The 25014-nt window shown below is 32.9% G+C and overlaps 4 protein-coding genes and 1 non-coding gene across 7 annotated transcripts; 4 read left to right on the top strand and 1 right to left on the bottom strand.

Annotated features, from left to right (window-relative positions):
• Nucleotides 1-2034, top strand: LOC100803740 (6-phosphogluconate dehydrogenase, decarboxylating 3, chloroplastic). Its single transcript, XM_003533024.5, has one exon. It carries the CDS (start codon nt 382-384, stop codon nt 1867-1869), a length of 1488 nt encoding a protein of 495 aa, XP_003533072.1. The 5' UTR covers nt 1-381; the 3' UTR covers nt 1870-2034.
• A 1122-nt stretch (nt 2035-3156) lies between these two features.
• Nucleotides 3157-4847, bottom strand: LOC100775907 (uncharacterized). The gene has a single exon (XM_003532380.5). The coding sequence runs from the start codon at nt 4224-4226 to the stop codon at nt 3324-3326; it is 903 nt and encodes a 300-aa protein (XP_003532428.1). The 5' UTR covers nt 4227-4847; the 3' UTR covers nt 3157-3323.
• A 1391-nt stretch (nt 4848-6238) lies between these two features.
• Nucleotides 6239-9390, top strand: LOC100795235 (V-type proton ATPase subunit E). Its single transcript, XM_003533011.3, has 6 exons — nt 6239-6468; nt 6548-6648; nt 7447-7609; nt 8066-8262; nt 8485-8584; nt 9207-9390. Exons 1-6 carry the CDS (start codon nt 6367-6369, stop codon nt 9240-9242), a joined length of 699 nt encoding a protein of 232 aa, XP_003533059.1. The 5' UTR covers nt 6239-6366; the 3' UTR covers nt 9243-9390.
• Nucleotides 9391-17483: 8093 nt separating this feature from the next.
• On the top strand, nt 17484-24116 carry LOC100797354 (uncharacterized). 3 transcript variants are annotated; one of them, XM_041017892.1, is made up of 8 exons: nt 17484-17914; nt 21538-21783; nt 21911-22080; nt 22176-22252; nt 22863-22979; nt 23065-23235; nt 23455-23578; nt 23660-24116. In XM_041017892.1, exons 3-8 carry the CDS (start codon nt 21978-21980, stop codon nt 23788-23790), a joined length of 723 nt encoding a protein of 240 aa, XP_040873826.1. In that variant the 5' UTR covers nt 17484-17914; nt 21538-21783; nt 21911-21977; the 3' UTR covers nt 23791-24116. The 3 variants fall into 3 exon arrangements, with proteins under 3 accessions (XP_040873826.1, XP_040873824.1, XP_040873825.1); XM_041017890.1 differs by having other exon boundaries at nt 23455-24116; XM_041017891.1 differs by lacking the exons at nt 17484-17914; nt 21538-21783 and having other exon boundaries at nt 21797-22080; nt 23455-24116.
• MIR319B (microRNA MIR319b) lies at nt 18084-18291 on the top strand. The gene has a single exon (NR_048593.1). It is a non-coding gene; the product is annotated as a microRNA MIR319b (primary transcript).
• Nucleotides 24117-25014: the final 898 nt, after the last annotated feature.

Raw genomic sequence — 25014 nt, 5'->3', positions numbered from 1 at the left:
AAATCAGTGTAGTACTAGCACATACATAAATATCAACTCAAACACGTCAACATATTAGTAGTTTTTTTTTATAAAAAAAAAAAGTAGCCACTAAAAGAGGGCTGACTATGAAATATAAATATCTGGGTTGACTGATTTGGATGCAATCGAAACGCAGTCGTTTGATTGTGAAGTGAGTTCCCATTGAGCAGATGTTGGAGGCAACAACGTCTACGGCAGCTCCTCGAGGAGTCCGCCAACCTCACCAAACCCCCCAAAAAGCCCTTGTCAGTTTTTCCCCTAATACTAATAATTAATGATTAACGATTAACGATTTATAACAACAACAACGACGACGACACTTTGACACACCTAACCCTCCAAATTCCTATCTCTCTTCGAATGGAATCCGCAGCTCTGTCGCGCATAGGCCTGGCGGGCCTGGCCGTGATGGGCCAAAACCTAGCCCTGAACATCGCGGAAAAGGGGTTTCCTATCTCCGTCTACAACCGCACAGCCTCGAAAGTGGACGAGACCGTAGATCGGGCCCGCAACGAGGGCTCCCTCCCTCTCACGGGCCAATACACCCCTCGCGACTTCGTTCTCTCCCTCCAGCGCCCTAGATCCGTCATCATCCTCGTCAAGGCCGGCGCCCCCGTCGACCAAACCATCGCCGCCCTCTCCGACCACCTCGACCCCGGCGACTGCATCATCGACGGCGGCAACGAGTGGTACGAGAACACCGAGCGCCGCATGAGCCTCGTCGCCGACAAAGGCCTCCTCTACCTCGGCATGGGCGTCTCCGGCGGCGAAGACGGCGCACGCCACGGCCCCTCCCTCATGCCCGGTGGGTCCCACCAGGCCTACTCCAACGTCCAGGACATCCTCCACAAAATCGCCGCCCAGGTCGAGGACGGCCCCTGCGTCACTTACATCGGCGAGGGAGGCTCCGGAAACTTCGTCAAAATGGTCCACAACGGAATCGAATACGGCGACATGCAACTCATCTCTGAAGCCTACGATGTTTTGAAGCACGTCGGTGGCTTGTCGAATTCCGAGCTTGCAGATATTTTCGCCGAGTGGAACCGAGGGGAACTTGAGAGTTTCTTAATTGAAATTACCGCAGATATTTTTAAAGTGAAGGATGAAGATGGTGAAGGGTTTTTGGTGGATAAGATTTTGGATAAGACCGGGATGAAGGGGACCGGGAAATGGACGGTGCAGCAGGCGGCGGAGCTTTCGATAGCGGCGCCCACGATTGCGGCTTCGTTGGATTGCCGGTACTTGAGTGGGTTGAAGGAGGAGAGGGAGAGTGCCGCAGCGGTGTTGAAGGAGGCGGGATTGAGTGATGAATTGGGGAGGGTTAGTGTGAGTGGGGTGGATAAGAAGAGGTTGATTGATGATGTGAGGCAGGCTTTGTATGCTTCCAAGATTTGTAGCTATGCTCAGGGGATGAATTTGTTGAGGGCTAAGAGCAATGAGAAAGGGTGGAACTTGAATTTGGGGGAATTGGCTAGGATTTGGAAGGGAGGGTGCATCATAAGGGCGGTGTTCTTGGACAGAATCAAGAAGGCCTATCAGAGGAACCCTAATTTGGCTAGCTTGATAGTGGACCCGGAGTTCGCCAGGGAAATGGTGCAGAGGCAGGCTGCGTGGAGGAGGGTTGTGGGGTTGGCGGTTTCAGCTGGGATTAGTACTCCCGGAATGTGTGCCAGTCTTGCTTACTTTGATACCTATCGGAGGGCAAGGCTGCCGGCAAACCTTGTTCAGGCTCAGAGGGACTTGTTTGGGGCGCATACTTATGAGAGGGTTGATCGCCCCGGGGCTTTTCATACCGAGTGGACGAAGCTCGCCCGCAAGAGTGGGACTGGAGTTGGTGCACTCAATTGATTGATGATGGGTTTTGGTTGTTTGCTTGATTGTCGTGCAGTGCAGCATTTGAGTTGTAATTGTTTGTTTCTTTTGAGGATCTTTGGTAGGCAGAGAGCAGCTATTGTTTTCTTGCTATAACTGTTTTTAATCTTAATAAAACAAAGGCGTGTCATTTGGCTTCCACTGGCTTTTGCTTAAGTAGAGTACAAGTTGTTGATTTTCTTGTCTCTTGTATGTTTGTTTCCGATTAGAGTGGTAATTGCATTTTTGGATTTGATTCCTCTAAAGTGAGGAAGGTTAAAATAAGTAACCTAGTTGTTGATATTTCAAAACATTCATGATTTATTATCCAGATGCCTGTGATGCTGGCTGCAAATTTTCTCATCAATGACTGAGGTTGTTGCTTGCTTTATTCTCTAAAGTATCACTTTAGAAGAGACAGATCCTTGCATTTTATTTTATATAAAACACTTTCATGAGTTTCTTGACAAAATATGATGCGAGTTGTGTTGACTCCTCTGAAGTGAGGAATGTTTAAGTAATAAGAAAATCAACTGTCGATATTTTAACATTCATGATTTGTTATGCATGTGATATGGAGGGTTAATTTTTTCATCAATGACAAATTGCTACTTTACTCTCTATAGAAGGCTGCTCACGCCTGAGGAACCTGATCCTTGCATTTTGTGTAAAAGACATTCATGAATTTCTTGACAAAATATGATGATAATTGTGTTGATTATGTATCAAGATGTATTCTGGTTGGTGTGCATTGCGTTATAGGTCATCCTGGTGTATCTGGTGAAGGATTTTCTCTTTTTCCTCCCTTTGCAACTTTACATGCATGTGCACTTGTAAGATTTTGTGCTTCCTGTTGGTACCTTGATGGCCAAGTTTTTATTTTTACCTTTTGGTAAATGGTAGCGTGCTTCATAGTTTATAGGCTGTTATTTAGCTGGTTTTCCTTTGGACAACCTTCTGGAGCCTGGAGGTAGGACTCAGTAATGCTTTTATGATATTGTTTCTTTTGGCGTTTTACGCAACTTTTTTTGCTTAAGTTTATTAAATTTAACGATACACTTTAGAGTTGTACGAGACTGTTTAACAAATGCAAATTTCTTAATGCCATTGAGAAAGATGGTTATGTGTAAATCGTGGCAATTCTTTCGGTCCAGTCCAGTTCGGCTTAGTTCCAAGCGAAAACATCAAAGAATTATCTGAGTAGATCCATGTACCGTCAAATCTCCTTCATTGGAGAAGCTTGCACGAGTTAAAAGACTAGTAATAATCTTCATTCTTGAAACATCTACAAAACCATTCCTTCATTTATAGTCAGACAATACACATGCTTTGTTCATTGCACAGAATGGATGAGCCTTGTTTGTTTTTTTATACATGCACTGACAAAAGAGTATTAGCAAAGTAACAAAAGGGTAACTGGACAAAAGATTATATGCGGAAGATGCAGCGAACTAAAGAACACCGTTCTCAAGAACTGGTTGAGTTCTTGTCACTGTTGCGGAGGGCATTTTACTATTGCCAACCCATCTACTTTCTAGAACCTGATCTTCACTGGCTTGTTTTTCCATGACTTGAATCCTCTTGGTCTTGAGAAGTCTTCTAGAAGAAAAAACCACATATCCCACTATGATCAACCCAAAAAATCCAACAACAAAGCCAATCACCCAAAGATACCATGTTCCCCGCCTCTTCTCCAATGGGAGTACAACTGAAAAGTGACCCTGGTCTCTGGAGTTACACACTCCAGGGGAACTCATCTCAGTAAGCTGAAATGTTCCATTGTCATTGAAAGCTACACATCTCACCCTTGTGTTGATGCTATTGCTACCCCTAGCCATAAATGTAATGTTGGGAAATTGAATAGATATGGGCTGCCCCATTGTGTTGAGAGTGAGGTTTCTCTCACTTGTGTCTGTTACATTTGAGGCATCAAAAACCATGAAGCCAACAACAGAAGAAATGAATGAGTAACCTGGCAAATTGTAGTAGTGGGAAGACCAGTTGCCCAAGTTTTGGTAGACAATGGCCAACCTCCTGACATGGGGAATGGACATGGTTCTTGGTGGGATCCGAAAGTAGCTAAAGTTGGCACCTTTGTTCCAGAGCCTTCTGCTTCTGAGACGGACTACTGAAACATCCATACCAGACAGATTCCTTGGAAGAAGAGCATCATACAGAGCACCAGTTTGAGGCCTGTGTTTGACCAGTGACCTGAAAGCAAAATCTTGAACCAAGGAATTCAATGATTCACTTGCAGCAGCAGTGTTGTCCAAGCTGTGCCCGAAGGAGCAGCAGCAACAACACAAGGTGAGAAGCAACACCCAGATGAAATCCCAGTTCATGTTGGATCCCATTAACACTTTCGGCAAAAGAACAAGCTTAGACAAGTTTTAAGGAATGGAAGGACCAATACATACGGCGATCTGTTTTGGGTCTTGTTGCTTTTTCATTTGTTTCATACAGGAAGCACCAAGTCAAATGATGTTTACTTTCCACAAAGAAGAAGCATGCTCAGGTTCGGGTCCCAACTACTGACTCCAGAGGGAAGAAAGGCTCAAAAAGTCATTGACTAGGGGCACTCTGATTCCATCTAATGAGCTGTGTGCTTGTGTATGAGAATCTTTGTCACTACAATGCCAGAACCAACTTTAGCATGCGTTGATTGCTCATTTTCTCCCCCTCGATGGGAGACAAATGGAATAATCAACAATTCCCACTATATGCCCAAATTTTGGCCCGTCAAACCTTCAGGGGCTCATGAAGCATGTAGGCCCAAACGTAGATGCCCAGCCCAAATTTCCACTATATACTTATCAGTTTTGATTAATTGTTATTGTAAAAAAAAAAAATTGGCATTCACAATGTATGAAAATTAAAATTAAACTCCAAACAAAGTTAATCTCTGAGATGTTTACTCGAAAATATTTTTGGATGAAATTATATATATACTATTGTGTAAATGTACTCATATACTCATCTAATTACAAAATCGTTACGTATGATATACTGGGACCGACTTACTGGGGCAAGCATGGGCTTCAGCCCCCCTCTTCAAATCTAACACGCATACGATATATATATATAGTATAATTTATATTATATTAATATTAAATATAATTACAATAATATGTATATAGAAAAAATATTGTACTTCTTTCTTAAAAGGGACATACCAAAGTTACGAAAATGATTTGATATTATATTTACTTAAAGAAGATATTGTTATCTTTTAAAATATTATATAATCTTGTAAAAAAAAATTAGAGAAGATAACGTAAAATGTTTACGCAATTACACATTTTCTTTATCATTACTTATTATTACTTCACGCAGTCTTGTTTTTTCAATTGTCACACCTCCTTTTTTCACTTTGCCAATTTCTTCAAGTACTCTAACACTTGATGCTCCTAACTTTGCTGTATCATGCATTTTCTTTAGGCAAGCTACAAAGTTTGAGACTTTTTTTTTTTAGATTTCATATTGGACATATCAATTTTTCTTCTTTTTTCATTCTTAGATTTTGGCTGAATTTGTCCAATATTCAACATTGTGAGCGCATATATGTAATCTTTGTTTGGAGAAAAACAAGGTAATATTAAATTTTTTCCTAATTCTTGTGCCCACTATTTATTTTTATTAACATGATAAAAAAAATAGATTTAAGATAAACATATTAATATTAATGAATCTCTTTATTTTAGTTTAGACATTATTTTACATTTAAAATTCATTATTTGTTGTTGTTGTTATATGGTCTTCTAGATGAATTTTTTTAATGTTTAGAAATTATAACATATATTTTTTTACATACATTCAAAATGTATATGGTGTTTAGTTTATAATTTTTTAAGTTTTTTTTAACGATCACAACTAAAAGATCATTTTTCAGTTATAAAAATTGTCAAAATAGACTCAAAAATAAGACGAAAGATAAATTTCTGACATATTATTTGATTACATACATTAAAAAATGATTGTTAAAAAATTTGATACATATCGATGAATTTTATGATATGAAAAATATGCATACGATTTAGATAAAAAAAACACAACTCCAACAGGCAAAGTTGTAGCTTATGACTTTGGTCTTCTTAGTAAGTTTCTTCTTTCTTAATACATTTAAATTGTCAATCTATTATATTTTTTTAATTTATTTTTTTATTGATTTCTGAATTCGTCCCTGATATATTTATTTGTTTTTATCATAATTATCTTGAAATTTTCTGATTTACACAAAAGTACATAAAAATTAAATTAATATATTTAATGCACGTAAAAAAATTCAATATGAAAGAAATTAAAAATAAATAAATTTTCCACGCGTAAGCTTTTAAATATTAAAATTCTTGAATATAAAAATATTAGTATCTTGAAGTGAGGTTGCATATAAGAGAGGTGAGGTGAACTCGTGAGGGTTGTGGTAGTTTGGCAGCGACACGTATCTTCATCAATAATCGCAGAAGCAGTTTCCGGTGCATCTCATCGTCTTCCAAAATGAACGACGCAGATGTCTCGAAGCAAATCCAGCAGATGGTGCGTTTCATCCGCCAGGAAGCTGAGGAGAAAGCCAACGAGATCTCTGTATCTGCCGAAGAGGTTTCTCTTCATTTCATTACCTTCACCATTTTCCCCTCTTTCGTCGTTTTCAAACTGAATCGTACTTTTCCTTCTGCAGGAATTCAATATCGAGAAGCTGCAGTTGGTTGAAGCCGAAAAGAAGAAGATCAGGCAAGAATACGAACGCAAAGAGCGCCAAGTCGAAATTCGCAAGAAGATGTAACTTCCTATATAACTCTCTATCCTCTTTTTTTTTGTCTCTGTGAGTTCGATATTAACTAGGTCATCTCGTCCGTTGACATCGATTAAAATTAAATTCTGGAGTGTGAGTCCTACTCGTATAGGTCTTGATTTGATCCCTGCGTTTCATAATACCGCAACCTCTACTGACTGTGATTATTGGTACTGCTAAGCTTGATCTCTAATGGAACTGGATTCAGTGCAGTTATTTTTGCACGCATTCAGTGCATTTATAATCGTTGGTTAAAGATCGGACAGTTGAGATTTCGAGTGTTTTTCAAGTTGATTAAAATTTGACCATTCCGATCTTCATCCAACAGTTCTGAATTCCTAAATGTGTGAAGGCGTTGAATAGTGATACAGGCAATCCTAATGAAATAGTCTAGCCGATCCTTGTGGTCTTGTCGTATTATTCAATAAAATCAATAATTAAGGTTAGCTCCATTTTGAACTTTTACATTTGCTAAATATGGCTTGAATTTCAATTTAGTGTCTTTTATTCGCTTGTTTATTTTGTTTGGTTTTGAATTAACTCTGTTTGATGTTCAATTTCTTTCAAGCTGTTGACATCTTTTGCCAAATTATAACTTGAACTTGAGGATATTGTCAATGTTTGATGAATGGAAAATTGTCTTATAAAATGATGAGTGAGATTGAGAGTTTAGTTTCTGAGGCTTATTTTATTTCCCTATGTCAAATACAGTGTGTTGTATTGTTTCTAAGCTGCAAACACAGTGCTAGTTTAAGTTTTGTGGCACAACTAATTGTTTGTTGCAGTGAGTACTCAATGCAGCTGAATGCTTCTCGGATTAAAGTTCTTCAAGCTCAAGATGACGTGATCAGTTCCATGAAAGAAGCTGCATCCAAGGAACTTTTGAATGTCAGTCATCACCATGATGATCATGTGTATAGAAACCTTCTGAAAGATCTCATTGTTCAGGTCAGTTGAATTTTAAATATGGTGACCTACTCTGGTTTGATAGTTTGATTTTGCTGTTCTGATAAGCTTTTTTTTGCTGTTCTGCCAAGTATCATTATCAGATTGTTGTTTCCTTTTTTTTTTTGTGAGAGCCTTGCACGTAGGCAACCTGTGTTGCTGTTATGTATTTATTGTGCCCTACTTTTGTATCATTTTGTGGTGACTAATATTTTCATTTCAAATTGCTATTACCCGGTGACATCAATGAATCAATATCATTGATTGTTTTGAATCATAACTACTGTTGTGGGAATCAACCTTGGTCTTTAATGTGGTGTGTTTAATGCCATTGGTTCAATCCCTGCCCCATCCTCTTTCCCTTGTCTACACGACCTTTTTCAATCCCTTGTAATGCTATATTTTGCTATTATGCGTAAGTATGTGGACTTGGAAGATAATATAAGGACTGTGTTGCAGTGTTTGCTAAGACTGAAAGAGCCTTCTGTCTTATTGAGATGTCGGAAAGATGACCTGCACTTGGTAGAGAATGTGCTGGATTCAGCTGCTCAGGAGTATGCTGAGAAAGCAAATGTTGATCCCCCAGAGATCATTGTTGACAACCAAGTCTATCTTCCACCTGGACTCACTCATCAAAATTCTCATGATCTCTACTGGTAATGTTCATGTTGTAATTATATCTTAACTAACTGTTTGGCCTTGCTTTCTTACCTTATTCTTTACCTTTTTTTTTTCTTGATTAATTATAATTTAAAATTATCTTCTGATGAAAAGGTATCAGTTTCAAATCTTGAGATTAATAAAATCATATTAGCTTTTAACTGCTTTGATATCAAATTTCAGTTGTAGCACACCTGATTTTTTTTGTTGATATTCAGCTCTGGTGGGGTGGTGTTGGCTTCTCGTGATGGAAAGATTGTGTGTGAAAATACACTTGATGCACGTCTTGATGTAGTTTTCCGTAAAAAGCTTCCAGAGGTAAAAAAGAACTGAGTATAGCAGTTCTTATTCTGTGATGTTAGATATTTGTTGCTGAATTGTTTTTACTGTTGACTCTCGTATTGCTCTCACTCAAATAACTTGTATGCAGCATTTATGATTCACTTCCCTTCTGCAAGATAGTAGTATGTATTTTCTTGGGTAGTGCTATTCACTTCATTCCGCAATATTATATACACTTTCTATTGATTGTATTGAAATTATAACCAACTAAAAATTACTTTTGATTTGGTTTTAAAACCAATGAGTCTTTTTTTCCCTCCCTATTTCTGTTCCTTTGTATTTGCTAGACTGGTCCAAGTGATCTTTTTCACTAATTGTTCCTTACTTTCTTTCTCCTTCCTATCAAATGTACTGTATTCCCATGAATTCATTATTGGCCAACTTTCGTCTACTCTATTTTGTTGACTTTGGATATTGCATCGGAAGCAAAATTTGGAAGGTCATAGGTTTAGTTGAAGCTGTGGCAGCCACTCATTCATTTCTTCTTTCTTTTATTTTCTCTTGGGAAAGGGGTTTAAGGTTAATACTTTTAAGGGGTGAACGGGTTAACCATGTCTAACGACTAGATTCTTATGAAATTTCTTGCTCCTTATTGCAGATCCGAAAGCAGCTCTTTGGACAAATTGTTGCTTGAAGATTTTGATTGTATTGTTTGGTTACCGCTGGAATGTTAATATCCCAAAGCAAAAGCTTTGTCTTCATGTCCTTGACCTGAATAGCTATCAAGCCATTGCTTCTGTGAACTTATAATTATTGTCTTTTAAATAACATTATTTTCGGTAGTCCAGTTGTCCGGTGTTCTTGATTTGATTTACTTCTGATTGTTATGACCTAAGTTTTTCCGGCTTATTTCAGCTTTGAGCTTCTTGGCAATAAAGTAGCAAGATGTAAACATTACTGTTAATGTTATTAAAAAAAACATTACTGTCAATATTGTGACAGAAACACAGTAACTGACCTTTGTTGTGTAAAGTCAAAGCATAGAAGAGTAGATAATTAGTGAAATTTTGAGCGTATGTTTTTTTTTTTTAAATCATGTTATTGGTATGGAATATCAATTAATTTTAGTGATGATTAATATCGGTTAGATAAATCTGATTAATCATTTTTAATAGAATATTCCCTTTTTAATAATATTTTTTTATTCATAAGACTTAAATTTAAAATTTTAATTAAAGGGATTAAGTTTAATATCACTTAAACTCTAACAACTTATTGGTCTTAAAGTATAGGTGAGGAATGGTAAGTGGACCACGAAAGTGTACTCGATAGGATTTTTTGTCATTGATTTGATAGGAAATAATTTAGAAAATCAAAACTACATGTTATTTTTTTCAGGTATGAATATTATATTTTGTTACCCATATCGTAATTACACATGGATAAAAATAATCTAATTTCAATTTTGTTTTATTAATATAATATTTTCCACTCCTAAAACTTGGAAGTCCCCGACACCGCGGGCACAACAAAGAGTCACGAAAATGGAGATTACAAAAAAAGAAAACAATTACTAGGTTAGAGACATCAAATGAACTTATGAAAAACTTTCATCAAGGAGTTTTACATCATATCTTTAGATGTTATATGTTGTCAAAAGAAAATCTTTGGAAGTTAATAATTTCATCACACTATACAACATTATTCATATTTTTATTTATTTCAGTATAAGTTTTGTTGCTTGCTTTTTTCTAATTATCCTTAAATTCACATCAACTTATTACTAACGACACATTTGAGTTTATTTCCTAATTTTCCACATCTCAACCAACCAAGGTAGGTTTTGGTAAGGATTCAAATTGTATCTCATAAGGATGTAAGTTTAAATCTTATTATTATTGATGTAAGGACTCATGAGCATGCCTAACCTTAATGAGCTCTAAATATTTAATTTATAACAAAAACTACCAACATTTCGCATTGAAGTAATACAAAGAGGCTCAATCCTACAGTTGTGACTTCCCAAAACTACATGTTACGGTTCCAATATACATATGTTCAAATTAATAAGTGACTAATATAACAAAAACGTACTCGGTTGTTATGCACATTAGTGTCACTATTTTGGCACCTCAACCATGATCAAGAAGTTCCAGTATGTATTAAAAGCTTTCAGGCAACGAAAATCTTTGAGAAAAGCCTTGACCCGAAATGCCTTAAAGGTGTAAACCCATTCAACACTCCTTGAAATGAAACGCTCATCTCAAAGATAATCTAATTATCCATGCAAGTGGCTAATGTACCCTAAAATGTGTCACAATGTAACATCATATCATCTTTCCATATGCTTGTTACATCACTTGGGAGGTGATAAGACCAACTTTGATCGTAAATTCAATATTAATCTTACAGGCATCCGATGGCTCCTCTCACTCGATGAGGCAACCTGTTAATATTTGTCTTTTACACTTTGTTGACATACCACAACTATAAAATAAATAAATAAAACCTAGATTTCTCTCAGTGTCCATAATTTTTTTTATTAAATACATTTTTATAGTATTTTATTAATTCAACAATAATTGAGTGTTACCTTCTCTATCCACCACGTATAACGGCAAGCAAACAAGTAATCAATTAGAAAAGTTGAAAAATACAAGTTTAGGTTTTCTCATATTTGAGTTTAACTCAAATTGAAATGGTGGATTTTCTTAATTAGTTTAAGAGAAAATATCACTTTTAACACTCTGTTTGGTTGGCCTTACAATTCATTTATGATGTGATCCTCAATGGTCCGTATACGTCTAATTAGTTGGCCATGCTATATTAATGGGTCTATTTTCGTTACATCAAATACAGAAAAAAAAATTCTATTGTGAATTTGATTCTTAACCCAAAACTTTGTTTTATTTGTAACGGAGTTTTCTTTCCATTTCTTATAAGCTGTATTTTTATTAGTAAAAATTAAGTTTATAATATTCACACATCTTACTAATTCAACTAAATTAAATTATCTTTCTCTATTTTAATATCCTTTGTTGCCCTTGTTGGTGTTAACACCAACGTCAAGTCATTTATTTTTCATAAGATGCTTCGTTACTAAATAAATAAAAATAAAAAAAAACAATAAAGGATGCTTTGTTAGATTACATTTAGTCATGATAACATGATGAGTTTGGGATAAGTTTAGCGGATTTTTTCCATAATTATACCTATTTAATTTAGAATATTCTCAAAATACACTAGTTTACTAAAAAATTCATAAATTACACTAGTTTTATGGGACAATGAGAAAGTCAGGTTTGACCACCCCGACTTTTGTGTGTTGATTTTTTTTTTAAATTTAAATTATTAAAATGATATAAATATTATATTATATAAATATATTTTTAATTGGTTTTAAAAATAATTTTTTATTAAATTAATTTTTTAAATTTTTTAAGAGTTTATTAAATTAATTTTTTAATAAGAAAATGATATTTTTAAATACAATTATTATTTTTTATATTATTTAATTTACATAAGACACTTTTTAGGTGAATATTTTTTTTAAAAATCTGAATTTTGTATAATAATATATTATTTTAGTAAAAAAAATTAAAACTTTTAACATTATTATTTTACTAAATATAATTTGTTTGTTTATGACATTAGATCTATTTAAAAATGATAATACTTTTTGTTTAACAATTTATTTATAGAAGAATATTATACTACATTATCAATAAAATACTTCAACAATCACATTTGGGTAAGAAAAAACTTAAATGAAGACATGTTGGAACAATTGTTTCTATTATGGTCATGTTATTGGAAAATTCCACATTTTTTTCTACTTTCCTGTTCATTTTTGTCTTCGTCCATCTCAGTAGGAATGCGAGTTGAAGCAGGTCAATCTCAGTGGAAATGTTAGTTGAAACAGGACGACCCTTTGCAATCCTCTTTCTCCTTGGATCAAGACCCCACTAATCTCTTTCATATTCTTGCCATATTGATTCATGTGGCAGTAAATCAAAGAAATTGTAGTAGACGTGCAAAATGTACTGTAAAGTGAATAGCGGTAGCGCATAGTTCATGGAATCAACATTGACAGATTTAGCAGACAGCCATGACGTGATAACACGGTAAGTGTTTAGCCTGATATTCACCGCAATCATACTTTTGGAATTGTAACATTACTCTAAACCTACATTCCAGGTGGTCTGGGTGTTTGAAATGGGGATTGAGTCTCTATTACAATAAATGTGTAGTTGTGTATGTCGAATTCGTTTACCATGTATGTATTTGATTCTTGTTGACCGTTATTCATTGCAATTATATTTTTTAATATGTTTTATTATTCTCGGCTATCATCTCAATTATCACACTTTTAAATTTTGACTATTGTATAAGACAAATGTATTATTTATTTTTTCATTTTGTTTTTTTAGTTTATTTTAATACTACTAACTAATTTTCTTATTTTTTAATTAACGAACATAACAAAATAAAAACATCAATGACACATAAATTTAACTAAAAAAATACATACATCGTAACTAAAAAATTATACTATAATTTTCTCCTATTTTTTCATTTTTCTTTGTCTATATATATCTCTTAAAAAATTTACAAGAAAATTTAAAAAATTAATTTAATAAAAAAGTATTTTTAAAACCAATTAAAAATATATTTATATAATATAATATTTATATTATTTTAATAATTTAAATTAAAAAAAATATCAACACACGAAAATCAAGGTGGCCAAACCCGACTTCCTTACTGCCTCATGAAACTAGTGTAATTTAGGAATTTTTTAATAAACTAGTGTATTTTAGGAATATTCTAGATTAAATAGGTGTAATTAAGGAAAAAAAACCTGAGTTTAGCTCTTTAGCTCTCCCCATTCCCGTTCTCGGAAAGAGCAAAGTGAATTCGAGTTTGAGGTATGAAAGGGGTTGTTTTAATTTTTTTTTATACTTATCCATATTTCTCTCAAGTTTGACAATTGAATTCTATACCTCTCTTATTGCACTAATCACCTCCCTTTTTTTTTTAACCCAACTTACCCCTTGTATCTTCTTTCTTTGTTTTCCTTCTTCCTCATCAACCAACACAAGTCTAGACCCTATCCCTTCTCATTTTTTTCTTCTTCTTGACTCAACTCAACTCTTTTTCCCGCAACCATTGAAGGTCCAAAGCATGTCCAAATTGACGCTGCAAAAGTCTCTCTCCTTCAACTCTTCACTCTGCAGGTATGTTTTATCGCATTCCTATTTTGAGTTTTGGATCTGTTTCCAGAATAAACATTTCGTAAGGTTATAAATACTCTTGCATAATGACCCTTTTGGACAGAAAATTCTTACAAAACACCTTTTTCCATAAGCAAAAATAGTAATTTTCATATCGATCAATCCAGAAGATACAAAATACACTTCCAGAAAGGATACTTTGGATTGCAATTGTTGTTTCCGAAACAGGTTTTCTATAAGCACAATAATGATTTTCAGAACCCCCTTTCTGAAATATACAAAACACTTTTCGGGATCGCCTTTTCGGTAAGCAAAAATGCTTATAGAACAACCATTCCAAAAGTATTTTTTGCATACGGAAAGTCATTTCGAAAGCATTTTTAGCTTGACAGAAAGGTCATACCGAAAGCATTTTTAGCTTACGAAAAGGTTAGTCCAAAAGCATTTTTGTTTATAGAAAGACTATTTCACAAGTTTTTTTTTACAATTAATTAATTTTTTTATTGATTTTATTATTTTACCATTTTAGTTTTAGTTTATACGAAGGATGAGGTAGCATGGAAATGAAGGGTGTGGAAAATGAGGAGCTACCGTGGGAGGGAGGGGTGTCATTGCCATGGTGTACTGAGGAAGGGATTGTTGTAGTGGTGGTGTGTTATTGTGAGGGGGTGTTAGGGTTGAGAGAAGAGACAAAGAAGGTTTTAGGGTTAAGAGATAGGAGTTAAAAATTTCATTAAAGATACTATTATATTTTCACTAAATAACGTGGGAATATGATTCAAGTTGGAAAGTGTAAGATTCAAGCAAATGCATAATTTGCTTTTTGAATATTTAAAAGATAAATACATTCATTAAAAAATGATTGATACATAATTTTTTTAATATTTTTTTCATTAAAATTTTAAATTAAAAGCTGAGTTGTAAATATCTTTTAACATTAAATAATTCCAATCTCCAAGTTTTTTCCTTTTCTGCCTTTTGAATTATATACTGCGACATATGGCCATGAAGTGACCTCGTAGCTCACTAGCTAGTAGAACTTCATCAACAATTTGCCTTGCCTGTTTTTCTCTCTCTAATAATAATATATTCCTAGTCAGTCGCAACGTGCTTTCCCACCATAATTTGTACACCTGATCACGTGGTATGCCTTTTAATTTGCATCAACAATTCATCCTCTCATGAAATTTTGCTTGATAATTTTTTTTATCGCCCTTCGGAAATATTGCAGGGAGGGGACGAACTTTTTTCCCCCCCTCTGAAGTTTAGACTTTTTTTCCTTTTTCCATTAAAATGGAAATGAGTAAATGAAAAAAAACTCAAAACAGTTATTTTCCGTTTGAACATGAAGTGTAAATAAAAAAAAATGTTTGATGTTAAAAAATAGAAGAAAAGAACTATTTTTTCCTTATTTTTAATTGAATAAAAATATATAATAATTTGAATTTATTCTTATAATAAAATATAATATATAACTTAACTTGTTGAAAATAGTACACTGTATAAAGAATACATTAGATATTTAAAAAATCTATATTCTTGTTTAAGGGATTTTCTATTGAAGTATTTTTGTGAGTAGTTACATTTAAAGGTTTTTTTAATCTTTTATACTTTTCTACAATGTAATATCATCTCGCAGAATTGCAGCTACTCTAAAAAATTCATCTTTGCAGCTTAACTAAAGGAATTATCGACTTTCAGTCTCGAATAGATAACTATTAAATATATGAAAGAAAAAAATTAGTATTCATAATAATCTTAATGGATTCAAAAAATTAATAAAAAAAACAAAAAATAACTGTATTTATTTAAACCTAAACTCTGATATTAACTTGTGTCAGGAACTCGATGTTATTTGGTGTCCGTACACGAAATATAGCAATTGCAACTTTTGTAGGTGTTTTGAAAAAAAAGTAAAGGGATAGATAGACAGTAGCATATGTGAATAGGTGTTTCAGGGAGAAAGATTAGATGGATGGATGGATGGACAGGTCAGAAGGGAGTGAGTAAGAAAATGGAAAAAAGTGGGGAAAGAGGAGTGTATGGGACATTCCTATCTCTTCCTCATTTGCTACTCAGCTTTTTCCCTTCGACAAGACCCATCCATAATTTGATGTGATGGTCATACAGAAATAGAATAATACAACACAGATTATTATTTATTTTAACGCTTCAACTCTATTTTTTTATTATATTATAAATTTTATGATAATTATATGTTTTTTCTTAATTTTTTTAGATGTTTGTTGATATATTATGTGTTTATTAAATATTTTTTTGCAAAGTTTTTTAAAATATTTAATATAATTATATATTAAAAATGTTTACATAATTTTATTATTCATGTCATGAGCGGATAAATACTGAAAAATAGTAGTCCTCATGAAAAATCATGTGACTTTTATATTATTGATCGGTTAACAATGTTATCTTATGAGAGGAACAAAAATTAGTAATTAAAAATAATTGAGGTTGAATAATGATAAAAAAAAAATGTTGATAAATTGAAAGTGATTTTGTGAAAAAAATAAGAATAAAAATATAATTGATCAAATCACATGATGCATTTTCCCGCCAAAAAACTCCTTCAGAATTAATATTTGTTCTTTTAACTATTAATTTTTTTAATAATGGCAACATGAAAATTAAACTTTAAAACTTTGTGCATACTGTTTAAACTCTCAACTACTTACAAACCAACTCTTTGTTAATGTATTTTTTTTTTTTTAAGAAAAGAAAAGAATCCAATGATTTGATTTCACTCCATTAACTCATTAAATCCGTTTTTATGCATAAGACTAGTTTTTAGTATAAAAATAATAAATGTCACTGTTGATATAATATTATAAAAAACAACGTTTTAAACTTAATTCTTATAAATAAAATAAAAAATTCAATTAAAACTAAAATTTTACTTCCATAATTTATATTTGAGATTTAATTTATGCAATTATTACACAAATTAATTACTAAAATATAATTCTAATAAAGAATAACACCAAAAACATCAAAATACCTACATGTTTTCTCACATTAAGAATTAAGAATCCACAACAACGAAGGCACTGATCCTCGGTTCATATGAAAATATACTCTATCCAGAATTTTCCATTGTCCTCCGGCTCTTCTATTCTTTTATTAAATTTATGATTCTAAATTATTTACTCCTGAGACAAGAGCTGACGGGTGACACTACTGCTGTAGTAAAGGAGAATATGAATAACTCTTTATTAAAACAGAGAAAAAATGTGTTATAGTTTGATGGGTATTATAAAAGGCAAAATTTTATAGTATGTAGGATATTTTTTACTCATTAGTTTATATATTAACTTACTTATGACATGAGTTTTTAAAGCGATTAGTAAGTAATGAAAGTCTTGGCAAATGAGATTGGATCACGTGGGCTTCTCATGCAAATTCTCTGATTTGGTAGCGCAAAGTTTTAAGTTTTTAATTAGTTAAATTCTTTTTTAAAATTATTTTGAAATTGGCTTGATTTCGAATATTATGGGATTTTCGTCATTTTCTTTACCGTTTGGTCATTAAACGTTTTAATGGGTGTATTAATTATTTAAATTAATTAGTTTAATTATGCTTTTATTACCTTTTAATTTCAAACGGTCACAAAAGGTGTCAACCTATGTTATATATGCGACCCTTCCTGACTCAGTTTTACACATCGTGAAAAATTTCTCCTCTTTTCTTTTTTGTTTTTGATTTTGAATTTTTTCTATTATATTCTGACAAATTTACGTGAGATATACAAATAAGTCTTTTAGGATATTACTTATATGCGTCATAAGAAAATATTGTTGGTGACTTTCTTGATTAATTTAGCTTGTTTTTTGGCATAATTTTGACACGCATACAAATAAGTGATTAATATTTTTCATCCATTACTTTACGGTTTACAGTATACATGCAATTCAAAATTTACATATATCTATTGCTTTTTGTTTTCTTGCCCGATTCATATATTTTTTTATTTAGTAAATTTTAACCGTCAGGGACTTAACGCAGAACCCTCCTTCTCTTCTAGCTTATAAATAGCCCTTCATTTCCTCGGTCTAGATAGTTTATAGAGATTCATTTCATGATTGTTGTAAGGCATGGTTCTGAAGATAATCCTTTTGTAAGATATTTAGTTTAATTTCGTTATTTCCTTCTCAATACTTATTCGTAGTTACCAGTTACTAGTACTACCCTTTGTGTGCCTCTGTGCACTTGTTTAATTAACGATGGGCACCTTTTAGTTTGCGTTTTGTTGAAAACCACGCAGATCTGTGCAGTGGTGTTGGTGGTAAGTCCTAAGCGACGGTAAGAGAGCTTTCTTCAGTCCACTTATGGGTGACAATAAGATTTCAATTAGCTGCCGACTCATTCATCCAAATGCTGAGTGAAAGCGAAGAAAGATACTCAGCAAATGAGTGAATGATGCGGGAGACAAATTGATTCTTAAGTTTCCTGTACTTGGACTGAAGGGAGCTCCCTTTTTCTTTTGAATCTTCTCTTTTCCTTTCTTCTATTTTGCACATGACAAGCATTATATCATTTCTCATCTCTATTTAAAGTAGTATATCACATAACTCATTTTTGTATCTTCTCTCTTCCTTTCTTCTATTTTGCACATGACAAACTTTATATCATTTTTCATCTCTATTTAAGTTAGTATATCACATAACTCATAACTCAATTTTTTAACTTGATATATATGCTGTTCCAAATTATATGTTCCACCCCTGGTTCCCAGATTCTGATTAATTACAATTTTCTTTTTTCTTTCGGTGTAACTTTTTTGCTTATCAATTAATATTACTGGGATGTCATGTAAGATCTTTGACAAAATATTGTTTTAAAAATGGGCTTCACAGTTTTCCAATAAGAGTTAGGTTAAGGTTTGTAGCTTGTTTAGGTGTGTTTTTCTGAGAAAAACATGACATCAAGGGTTTGCGTATCCGAGATAAAACTGTCTCTTTTGTAATAAATGTTGCAAGTGTTATTCAAGTTCCAAGTACTAACTTGAGGAGAGAAAATGAGAGACATAAATGGCTCGAGCCCATACTCCAGTACAGTACAAGTTTACCCCTCATCTCGGGTGGCGCTCTTTCTCTGCAACAAGTTCCTAGACGTCATGTCTCCCACAAAGCAAGTGCAATTACCAATATATCCTTTCTCTGCTTCTTCATTCCAAAAATTTAGGCACCTTTTTTTCCTTCCTCCCCAAAATAAGATTCAAACAATGGAAATGAACTAGAAATGTAGTGCCACCAATGTTTACTTGGGTGGAATTGGATTTCTAGACTAATATTTTATTTTGATACTCTTGTGTTAAAGCAGTGTATTATGTATATACATCACCTGATGATTTTTTGTCTTTTTTTGTGTGTATCTGACAGCATTTGTTTCCTTGTTAGAGTAAATTCCCAAGGATTTATTTGAAATAGTTCACAATTAGAGGAATGTTTAAAAGACGTATTTTACTTTAATAAGAATAATAATAATTTATAAAATTTACAAATCAAATGAGTGCAGATTATGAGTGTATTATTACAAAGGGTGCCGGAGCGGGGGAGCCCTAGAAAAGTTTTAAGAAATAATGATTCTAAAATTTTATTTTCTTATTTATGATTAAGGAAGCATGATATTTTTAATTACTATTAAAATATTAAATGTGTTTATTTTTATTGATAATATTAGGAAGATTTACAACGAATTTTTAGGATTTCTCTTTTAAGAAAATAGTAGATTTAAATAGCAATCCCATGGAAGGGAAGTTATTGCCTGCAGGTGTTCTGCCCTTTCACCTCCATAAACCCAGAAGACACTGTTGTTGGATTTGTAGCTATACAATACAATCTTCCACTTGAACCGAATCTAACAGCCTTTTTTACGTGTTTTGTTTATATTGATCATTGCCCCATCTTTAACCAACACAATAACCAAAGTTGTTTGTCATTGAATACAATTAACAAAATAAATATCTTAATTTTCCACGTGCTAATCACTTAAAGGACCACTGGTTAACTGATTAATTAATGCATAAGTATACATTATATATAGTACTTGGAATTTTGACAAAGGATTGCGTTGTGTTAAAATGCAAATCTTTTTGATTTACCTAAAGTTTAATGTTCCTTTATTCTATGGGGCCTAGATGTTTCCAACCCATTTGGAAATGGTGAAATGGATAGTTTGCTATAATCACTAAAGCCTTGCCTGGTATTAAACTAGTATATAAGATATTGAAATAAATAAATCTTCAGTGTGGGCTGCTCGCGAATCTGTCTGCCCCTCCTAAAACAGTAGCTAGTCAAGGCAAGGGCTCTACTTGTTTTTCCACTCCTTATAATAACTACGAAGAGAATACACACACACACACACACACACAAAAAAAAAAAGAAGCTATAGTGAGAGAAAATGCACATGGATGTAATGTATTGCTAGCTACATGCAAGGAGCTTATCTAAATGAAGTGACAATAATAATAATATTTGGTAGTGGGAAACAAATGGAAGTAAAATACAACTTGATATGGTATCTGAATGTAACTTTCAATCTAGTTTTAATTAATGACATTGGCTAGCTCTTTTAGCATATCAATCAAGATGTATCTTGATATGGTATCTGAATGTAACTTGATATGGCTAACTTTCAACTTGTTAATTTGAAGGAAAAATTAAATAGCACTCAGTTCAATATGGATTTCCAATTGTTAGATATGTATGGAGTAGCGAAGGTTCTTTTGTTCTTGTTCGAGTCTTCCTCCACAACGAGAAGCATAAGAATATACTAACAAACTTTCGCAGCACAGGCCATGTTTGAGCACGAGTTAGACTAGACTGAAAGTTCAACCCTTGTCTAGACCTAAGAGTTCAGACTAAAACTTCAAAGTAAATAAATATCTTCTCCATGTATCCTTCAAAAAAAAATTTAAAATGAAAAAAGAAAATATCTATCAATATTTTTTAAATCAGACTCATAATTGAATCAAAAAACACATTAGTTTACAGTTTATTGGTTCAACCAAACCAAGGTTAAACTATGGCCGAATGGGAAGTTATCATATTAATATTTTGAATAATAAAATAAAATAAATTATAAAAAATTAAATATAAAAATTATAAATCACTATAAATGACTAAATTATATGTTTTATTGTATAACAAGTTAATAATAATGCGATTTTAAATTAAAAAAATAAAAACCAACATTATGTTAGTACAAATGTAATTGAGTTGGGATCTCATATGCAAGACTTTTAAATTTTAGCCTTAAAAAATGTACTTACTACTAAATATCTATTAACAATTATCTTAAGGTATTCCTTGAATTTTCAATATAATTATAGTTTTTTATTTTTTTTATTCATAATTTTAAACACCTAATTTTGACCTAGCTTTTATAATTATGATATTTATTTTAAATAAAATAATGTATTTAGATTTAGTTTATTTTATAATTTGAGAAAATAAAAAATCTCCTTTCTTAGTTTAGTTTTCCTTATCAATGCTTGTATCTCATTCCAAAGTTGGTAGCCCGAAATTCCTTGGGCCGAAATTGTGTATCCATTTGGTGTCTCTATTTATCGAACCTATTTTTTAATTCACCCATTGCAAAAATTAAATTATTTTGATGTATTTTTTTCCTATATAAAACCAAGGGTCTGTAATTATTGCTTATTATATGGTTTCTCACATTTTCTTACCTTTTCTAACACAATAAATATATTTATTTTTATTTAATGTTTTTATACAGTAAGAGAATTTGAATGAAGTTATGCATTAGCCTTGTCAAGCAGCAAAATGGGAAGCTGCAGTGTGGATAGGGTGTTCGAAGTTGGACCATGCAAAGCTGGTTACGAAATGGGTCTCTTAATTGGACAAGGATTCTCCGAAATGATGAGTAGAGTGGTCACAGACCTCATTCTACAAAACCAGCTTCGACCATTTCCCCACACTCCTCAAACCACTTTTTTTTTAACAACCAAACCAAATTTCCAAGGTATTGAGAAGCGGTGTGCCACTTCATGATGTAAATATTGCAAAACCATATTATTATACATAAGCAAATGCTACTATGCCACATTGCCACAACATTAATATTTACTGTCTTGTGTGTGTGTCAGCAGATTTTGCTTATCAACTTCAGGAAGTAGATTCTGGCGTTTATTCCAAAAGAAGGAGCAAAAAGTGACAATGTTGATACCTCGGATGATTGCTCTGATGTTCTTGTTATCAGTGAATCTATGGCTATTGCGGCGCACAACGAAGATGCAAATGTTGCCCTTGTTGGCCACACGTAAGCTAGCTTGCTGATTGATTATTCATCATGTCGTCTTTTCCTCGTTGCTTCAGAATTCGAATATTTATGTGTGGAATTACATGCATGTGCAGCTACTTTAATCAAAGGAATCTTGCCGGATGGACTCTTCTTTGTAGACTGTGCATTTGGCTTCAATAGCCAGGGACTGGTAAGAAATCATAGAAACCTTTTTCATTATTACTGTTCTTATAATTATAATAGAATATGTGTTTATAATCACTGTATCAGGCAAATTATGAATTCATCAACAATCAAGGTTCTTTATTTTTCCCCTCAAAGTAAATTTCTCAATTTAAAATATGTAATCTAATAAATTTAAGGATTTACCATGTAATTAAATACATTAAAATGTAAATTCTCGGACATTCTGTCTAATGGATTGATGGAAGGGAATAAAACGAAGGAGAATGAAATATAATGGTATCATGTTCCATTGTTTGAATTAGTAAAACGAGGATGGAATATAATAGAAGCAAGTGAAACCTGTTCTACTTTATTCATTTTTTACCTTCGTTTTCTCTCCAAATTTTGGAGAAATAACGGAATGGAAATTTTGTTCTTTTCCTTCGTAACATATCCAAACAACAAAACAAAGGTTTTATTCTCTATTATATTTTATTATACTTCAATATTAATTCATTTCATTCCACGTTTTTCTATCAAATTCAAACCTAGTCATGGAGCCTAGCAATGTCCTCCTAATTGTATGAAAAAATGTTATGCAAGTAAAAAAAAAAAACTGGCTTTATGATCTGCAGGCATTCACTCTGGATTCTGATCCCCCAGCTGAAGATGAGATTGTGGCTGGTGGCATTGGGCGCAACTTCATTTCTCGAGACCTTCTTGAAGCTACAAGCATGGATGATGCAATGAATGTTAGATTTTGCATCCTTTTCTTTCCCATCTTAGTGAACTCTTTCATAAGATTAGTGTTTTCACTTTCTGCGATTATTTCATCAGAGGATCAAATCGTCAGAAGTTTCTGTGGGGCATTCTTATAACCTGTTTGAAACAAGCACGCGCAGGATTGTTAATGTTGAAACCGCATCTAGGAAGCGGATTTCAGTTTATGAGGTGGGGAATACACCTTTCTTCCATGCAAACATGTACCTCCACCTACCTATTAATCAGGCAAGTGATAGATACAAAATCCTGTTTTTTGCATTTGTCTGATTCAGACAACCCCATAACAAATCACATGGGCATGTTTTACTGCTTGGAAATGTCTCAATTCACTTCATCAAATGAATATTTGAACTATTGAGCAAATTGCATGTCAAGATATCATAAAAAATTCTGAGTGAAACATGCGTATCTAAGACTAAAATATCATTTGGATTTGATTCAAAGGTACAAGATGAGAATTCAATCAGCAGACAGAAAAGGGCAGCTGTCTTGACAAAAGAATCAAAAGGGGATTTCCTGTCACTTCTAGAAGATATGGACGACAAAAAATACCCTATCTACACGACTGGTAAACTGAAGACATCTCACATTTGGATCCCTTGTTGTACATATACTCTTGATTATCACTTTTTCTTTCTCCTATTCTCAGGTCCATTACTTCACACCCTCTGTACTGCCCTTATTGATCTGGATAAACAAACACTATCAATTATTGAATGGAATCCAAAAAAAGGAGATGTTTCACATGTTTGCTCTATCTCCCCTCAAAAGTCACCATGATTCTAAAGCAGCCTAAAGTCATTAGAATTGCAAAAGAACCTGTTACTGCAGTTCCTTTGTTATGCTGGTTCATATATAGAGGCCCAAGATATGCCCATCAATACACCGCATAGCTGCAACCTTATCACATAGAGACCTTACCCATTTGGTATCAAAAGCTTTGACAATAAGTAGTTTTGAATGTTTAATTAAATGAATCGTTACCTTCCATGGATCTCATATTTTATAGGATCATCTAGTTCAACTCCTAATGCCTTTAATTTAGTTACGGTTCCATTGATGTCAGTCACCGTAAATGATAGAAATGAGGAGTATTCCTTCTGCATGACGGCCACTGTGAAATTAAACATTTTTTGATGTTTTGTGTAGAATACAAATGATCAAAATTTTGTCACCGGATGGTGATGTGGTAACATTTCTTAAGCACACTACACTCGATAAATAAAACTAGAGAGTTACAATGCTTTGTTGGGCTTTTTTATACAAATGGGTAAATTTTTTAAAAAAATTACAGGAATGAATAGATTTTTAAAATATTACGGGTCAGTCATGTTTTAAAATACGATTTCATATAAAAAAAAGTATTGAGAAAGTCGTGTTTTAGAACACAACTTTAGAAAGTCATATTTAAAAAAAAAATACTGAAATCGTGTTTTAAAACATGACTTCAAGTATTATTTTCTTTTTAAAAAATTATAAAGTCATGATTACAGTCACAACTTTAGTATTTTTTTCTTTTTATTAAAAAAATATAGTCATTTGTTAAATCATGATGTTAGTCTTTTTTTTCATTTGAAATATGAAAGTGTTGTTTGTTTTTTATGTAATAGGTATTGGTGTTGTGTATTTGAAATATATTATACATATAATTGTATATTATTTTATATATGTGATGATTATTTAATGAGTACTTTTTTCATTTGTTGAAATATTAATGATTTTTAAAAAATAGTAATAATATAAAAAAATAGAAAATTAATCATAGAAATGTAATAAAAATTAACATGAAATATATTACAAATATGTGAAAAATAAAATTATTTGTGGGAGGATATCTCATACTTGCCCACATATATAATGAGATGCATCATGAACTTATGTCCTTTTTACGTCGACAAATGGGTAGACATGAGGATCCTACCACAAAAACAACACATACCAACTCGGCATGGTCATAGAACAAAGAGAAGACAAGCTAAACCAAGTCAACAACAACCAATGTAA

The sequence above is a fragment of the Glycine max genome, chromosome 8 (assembly GCF_000004515.6).
Source record: "Glycine max cultivar Williams 82 chromosome 8, Glycine_max_v4.0, whole genome shotgun sequence".
Lineage (NCBI taxonomy): Eukaryota > Viridiplantae > Streptophyta > Magnoliopsida > Fabales > Fabaceae > Glycine > Glycine max.
This window is presented reverse-complemented; position numbering and strand designations above follow the sequence as displayed.

What these genes read in the sequence shown, in the direction of transcription:
- LOC100803740 (XM_003533024.5), top strand. Translation starts at nt 382, where the DNA reads ATGGAATCCGCAGCTCTGTCGCGCATAGGCCTGGCGGGCCTGGCCGTG.
- LOC100775907 (XM_003532380.5), bottom strand. Translation starts at nt 4,226, where the DNA reads ATGGGATCCAACATGAACTGGGATTTCATCTGGGTGTTGCTTCTCACC.
- LOC100795235 (XM_003533011.3), top strand. Translation starts at nt 6,367, where the DNA reads ATGAACGACGCAGATGTCTCGAAGCAAATCCAGCAGATGGTGCGTTTC. An exon ending in GTCGAAATTCGCAAGAAGAT is followed by an intron (nt 6,649 to 7,446) that starts GTAACTTCCTAT and finishes TGTTTGTTGCAG; the next exon opens with TGAGTACTCAATGCAGCTGA. An exon ending in TCCGTAAAAAGCTTCCAGAG is followed by an intron (nt 8,585 to 9,206) that starts GTAAAAAAGAAC and finishes TCCTTATTGCAG; the next exon opens with ATCCGAAAGCAGCTCTTTGG.
- LOC100797354 (XM_041017890.1), top strand. Translation starts at nt 21,978, where the DNA reads ATGTTGATACCTCGGATGATTGCTCTGATGTTCTTGTTATCAGTGAAT. An exon ending in GTTGCCCTTGTTGGCCACAC is followed by an intron (nt 22,081 to 22,175) that starts GTAAGCTAGCTT and finishes ATGCATGTGCAG; the next exon opens with CTACTTTAATCAAAGGAATC. An exon ending in TCCACCTACCTATTAATCAG is followed by an intron (nt 23,236 to 23,454) that starts GCAAGTGATAGA and finishes TTTGATTCAAAG; the next exon opens with GTACAAGATGAGAATTCAAT.